The sequence below is a fragment of the Populus trichocarpa genome, chromosome 12 (genome assembly GCF_000002775.5).
Source record: "Populus trichocarpa isolate Nisqually-1 chromosome 12, P.trichocarpa_v4.1, whole genome shotgun sequence".
Lineage (NCBI taxonomy): Eukaryota > Viridiplantae > Streptophyta > Magnoliopsida > Malpighiales > Salicaceae > Populus > Populus trichocarpa.
Window position 1 is genome coordinate 2,984,178 of NC_037296.2, and position 5,448 is coordinate 2,989,625.

General features: G+C 35.2%; 1 protein-coding gene across 1 annotated transcript; it reads right to left on the reverse strand.

The window, feature by feature from the left end:
• Positions 1 to 876: 876 nt before the first annotated feature.
• Positions 877 to 4,383, reverse strand: LOC112323629 (receptor-like protein 9DC3). Its single transcript, XM_024582579.2, has 2 exons — positions 1,164 to 4,383; positions 877 to 1,055 (listed from the first exon to the last, which is right to left on the reverse strand). Exon 1 carries the CDS (start codon positions 4,255 to 4,257, stop codon positions 1,186 to 1,188), a length of 3,072 nt encoding a protein of 1,023 aa, XP_024438347.2. The 5' UTR covers positions 4,258 to 4,383; the 3' UTR covers positions 877 to 1,055; positions 1,164 to 1,185.
• Between the last annotated feature and the right edge of the window lie 1,065 nt (positions 4,384 to 5,448).

Sequence of the window (5,448 nt, forward strand, 5' to 3'; positions counted from 1 at the left end):
TGTTGTTCCATGCTTCCATCAGTTATTTTATAGTATATTGAACAATATAGTTCTCATCTGTGATTTGTTATATTCCCAGCTAATTTTTCAAGGTATTTTTATTGATTTGTAATATTTGCATAGAAATCCCATGCATGCCTGAGGGTGTCATGGAAAAGTTTTGGTAATTGTTGCCTGTTGTGCTCTATCCAATGCCATTGTCCCAGTCAGACTTGCAGAGAGTTCATGGCACACCAACCAAGACTAGGTCAAGCTCTCATTCACCTGGGTGGCCAAGGCAGTCAGATGACTATCAGGTTGAATCCACAACTAATGAACTCTCTAAACTCGTAGTATCTCAAATCTTGAATCTTCAGTTGGATAATCAGGACCCTTGAAATATTCATCTGTTTTTTTCTTAATATGAGGCCAAGAGAAATTGTATTTTAAATTATTTTAATTTTTTTTCCAATTCTGAAATGTTCTAAGTAGAATATGTTGTTTTTAGGCGACTCAGAATTGTAGATTTATTGTAGCATAGAGCTCTTAACGTGGTATTAATACCTATCTTGCTTTCTTTTGCTTTAGATATAAACTTGCCAATCACCAATGTTGACTGATTTTGGATCTGTGTAAGAGTTGTCGAACATTGTTTGTACCTTTTGAGATGGGTTTGTTACACTTTTTAATAGTCATTTATGACTTCCAAGTTATCAGAATTACTCTATTTTGCTTGCAAATATTGCTGCTGTTGTGATAACAGAATCTATCAGTCAAGTGTTCTTTTAAATTTACAAGAATTGCTTCTATCTGTTCATAACTCTGTAACTTTCAGAACACTCCCAGAAACAAAGATTAATTGAAGTTATAAAGAATAAGGAAGTGGACACATAAAAATAGGACCCAAAACATAAATGATTTTATAGTTAACACAAACCTGTGTTACATACATGGATTCGTTTTCATAAAAGAAACACCCAATTAACCTTGAAACTAAAAAAAGAGAGAAAAAAGTAAAGGGAATATGCCACCCTGGTGTTGTTTCAATGTCAAATCCACTTGATATCTTGTTTGTACTGCAAAATTAGAAAGGTAAGACTGATCAAATGAAAGAGTAGAGAAAAGTTAGCCTAACATAAATTGTGAACATAAAATTTGAAAACTCAAATGCTTGCAAAACTTACTTGAAAATATCAATTGAATTATTTAGTTTCTTCTAGCACCATATCTGCGGAAATTCTTCTTCGTGTTTTTGCTCTTGAGATTCCATATATCTTCAACCATCCTAAGTAACCATGAAGGTTTATTTGTTCTAAACACAACGTATCCCGTTGCAACTCCAAACAGAAACCCGCATCCATACCCTATTGTCACAGCTTTCCATCCAAATCCTTCTCCAAACAATGTTGAATCATCTCCTTCATTAAAGCTTGATGGCGGCAATGATGGTGCCTCGTCACCGTAGCATTCTTTTAGTACTTGAAAGCCACATAAACCCGAGTTTCCTTCAAATGATCTTGCATCAAAGGTGTTGAATTGCTCTCCACTTGGTATGGGCCCCTCCAGCTGGTTATGTGAAAGGTTTAGGGTTGCAAGAAATGTTAGATGTGCCATCTGCATTGGAATCCTTCCGGTAAGCAAATTTGAAGATAGGTCTAATGATTCCAAATTGGTCAAATTTCCCAATGATGATTGGATATGACCTGTAAGGAAATTATGAGAGAGGTTGAGTTGTTGTAGTGCTTTAAGCTTTCCGATCACCTTTGGAATCTCTCCAGTAAAACTGTTATTTGACAAATCTAGTACTCTGATGGTACTTCGGATCTTCGGAAACTCAATTTCTACACCTTTCCATGTCATTTCTATGGAATGAACACAGACAATGTCATTTGTCGTGTTAAGGTAAATCATGTTTTGATCTGAGATCATCATTGCTTCAAGAGTATTAAAATACCCTGTTGGCAACGGCCCACTAAAATTATTGTCAGAGATGTCAAAAATCCATAATTTAAAGAAGGAATTATCTGCAGTCGGACCCTTCACAAAACCTTGGAGGTTATTGGATTTTAGAATTAGAATTTGCAGCTCCGGAAGCGTTTCTAGAAAATAAGGAAATGTATCCTCAATCTTATTGTTGCCAAGATCAAGAACTTCCAACATTGTGCAGTTGATGATAGATGGTGATATTTCCCCTTCTAATTCATTTCCATTGAGGTCGAGATATTCCAAGCTATTACCCTTTGAAAATGTTGAAGGGATAGTGCCTTGAAGATTGTTCATGCCTAGATGCAATACTGAGAGCTTGCTGCTGAAGTTCCCCAAACATAATGGTATAGAACCACTCAAGCTGTTGTCGGACAAGTCTAGGACCTCAAGGGATCTCAGCTTGCAAATAGAAGAAGAAATCTCACCTGTCAATTTACTATTGGACACAAGAATGAGGGCTTCCAAGTTCTCTTGTTTGAAAATTGAACTTGGGATTGTACCATGCAAGTGGTTACTGCTCAAATCAAGGTTTACCAATGAATGGTGTTGGAATTCACTTATATTGCCTATGAGATTATTGTTATGAAGGTTAAGAAATTGTAAAGAGGGAAGAGCAAACAAAAAGGATGGTATTGTTCCATTGAACAAGTTATCAAATAATAATAGATATTTTAAATTTGAAAAGGTATTGTTTCCAATTGATGATGAGATCTCACCTATAAAATTGTTACTTGAGAGATCTAAATAGGTGAGCTGTGTGAGATTACCAAGCAGAGCCAGATCTGACCTTATAATGTTACAATTACGAAGAGACATATATTCTAATGACTTTAGATTACTGATTAAGTCGTTTTCTAAATAAACTGAAATTCTTGTATTAGAAAGACCCAACAGAAAGAGGACATTACTCAAATTGGACGAAGGAAAAGAGCCAGTAAGGCCTTCGTTGTTTGACAAATAGAGAAATTCAAGGTTTGGGAGGAGAAAGATGTTACCCGGGAATTTCCCCTGCAATCCACACTTACCGAGGGAGAGAGATGACAAAGAAGAGGACAGATTGGTCAAGGAATTAGGTGCAACCAAAGACATATTTACAGAAGCCAAATTGAGTTCTCTAAGCTTGGTTAAGTTTCGAACAAGCTTGTCAAAACAAATTGGTTCTGGACTTAGATAGAAGTTTTCAGAGAGATCAAGTGAAACCAACTCTATGAGTTGCTCAAAATCACATGGAATTGAACCAGTAAGATTGTTCCCTCGAAGACGCAAGTACTGGAGGTGCTTAAATTTCCCCATTAAGGATGGGAGTTTTCCTTGCAATCTACAGTCAATGAGTTTGAGTGATGACAGAGAAGAAGACAGATTCATCAAGGAATCGGGAACAAGTAGTGACATGTCTACCGAACTCAGATCGAGTTCTCTAAGCTTGGTTAGGTTTCGAACAAGCTTGTCAAAGGAAATTGGTTCTAGACTTAGATAGCCGTTTCCAGAGAGATCAAGTGAAACCAACTCAGTGAGTTGCTCAAAATCATATGGAATTGGACTAGTAAGATTGTTCCCTCCAAGATCCAAGTACTGGAGGTGCTTAAATTTCCCCATTGAGGATGGGAGTTTTCCTTGCAATCCACAGTCGAGGACTTCAAGTGATGACAGAGAAGAAGACAGATTCATCAAGGAATCAGGAACAACTAGTGACATGTTTACCCAACTCAGATGGAGTTCTCTAAGCTTGGTTAGGTTTCGAACAAGCTTGTCAAAACAAAGTGGTTCTAGACTTAGATCGTAGTTCCAAGAGAGATCAAGTGAAACCATTTTGGAGAGGTGAGAGATTTCTGACGGAACTTGGCCTGCAAGATCTGAACCACTTAGGTTAAGATGTGTTAGATTGGAGAACTGGCCAAATCGAGAAGAAATATGGGAGGTGTTGAAATCATTGAAAGAGAGGTCGAGCTGTTGAAGATGATGGAGAGAGAAGAGAGAATTATTGGGAAGGAGGGTGCCGTAAAGCATGCTGCAAGAGAGGTCCAGTCCAGTGACATGCCCGGTTTTCAGGTCACAAGTGACCCCATCCCACAAGCAGCAGTCTGTACCCTCTTTCCATGACTCTGTTTTTGGCAAGGGATATTGACAGTACTCTGATGAAGCAGAACTATCAATGGAGAAGGATTGTTTGAATTGAAGGAGAGAAAGAGATTGGTAATTCGAGGAGAGTGGAGATGAAATTGTTGAGTGGAAATGGAAGAGAAACAGAATGAAAAAGAGAGATTGAGAGAGGCACGGTGGTGTAAACCCCATGTTGGCTGGCCTTACAGGATTCAAAGTATAACTGGGAATTTAAGATGAGAAGTAAAGAAAGGCATTATTAGTAGTATATATAGACAAACGCTACAGTCTTAGATTGTATACTGACGAAATCAAAGTCACTGGGAGAAGCATTAAAAAAAAATTTCTTTCTTTCAATTGATATATACTTTGATTTTTCCTTTTTTCTATTTAAATAAAAAATAATCTAAACTATGAGATTTTTGTGTTAGAACGAAGAAAAATCTGAAGGAGTGCAGTGCTTAGCTGTTGTAGTGTACTAACCGATCATGCAGTAAAATTGGGACCCTCGTGAAGTGTCAATTTTATATCAAGGTCAGAAAGCAATAGGCAATGGTCCAGAAAAGTCTTCGGAACTTGGATATATAGATATTGTCTGATCTTCTTGTGGTGCTGGATATGGAACTGAGGGTTGAATTATTTAATTAGAACTTTCTTTGTAGCTAGTCCAGCGTTAACTGAGCGTTATTTACTCCAATACATCAAAATAATATAAAAATATATTAAAAATATAAAAATATTAATTTTTTTCAAAAGTAAATCTAAAAAACATAAAAATATTATTTTGATATATTTTCAAATAAAAAAATATTTTTAAAAGCAATCTCCACCGTACTAACATGTTTTAAGAATAGAAACACGACGATATTGATTTCCTAAATGGATTAAATAGTGTTTTAGGGATTGCTAATTTTTATCAAATTAACCAATCCTTTTAATATTAAAAGTAATTAAATAGTTGTGACCAATTTTAACCATGCTTATTTCAATAGTACTTTTTTTTAAAAAAATACTTTTCTTGCTTATCAATCTTTCAATTTATATACTTTGATTTTTCATTTTTTCTTATTCTATTTTAAATAAAAAATAATTTAACTATTAGATTATGTAAACAAATAATTAAAAAATATGTATACAGTAAATAATGAAGATTGTAAACCTTTTACCTTGATGATTTAATGAGTATTTATAGCTCCTGAACCTTGTCATTTTGCTGGAGTGAATGGCCTGAAAAGTCATTTTCTTCTTATATCAATAATAAAAGATAAATAATTCTTACGTAACATTAAATGAGAAAAAAATATCTCTTGTACGATATTAATAAGTGATAAATATCTGTTATAAAATATTAATGGTGATGGAAACATGTAAGCCTTTAGAAGA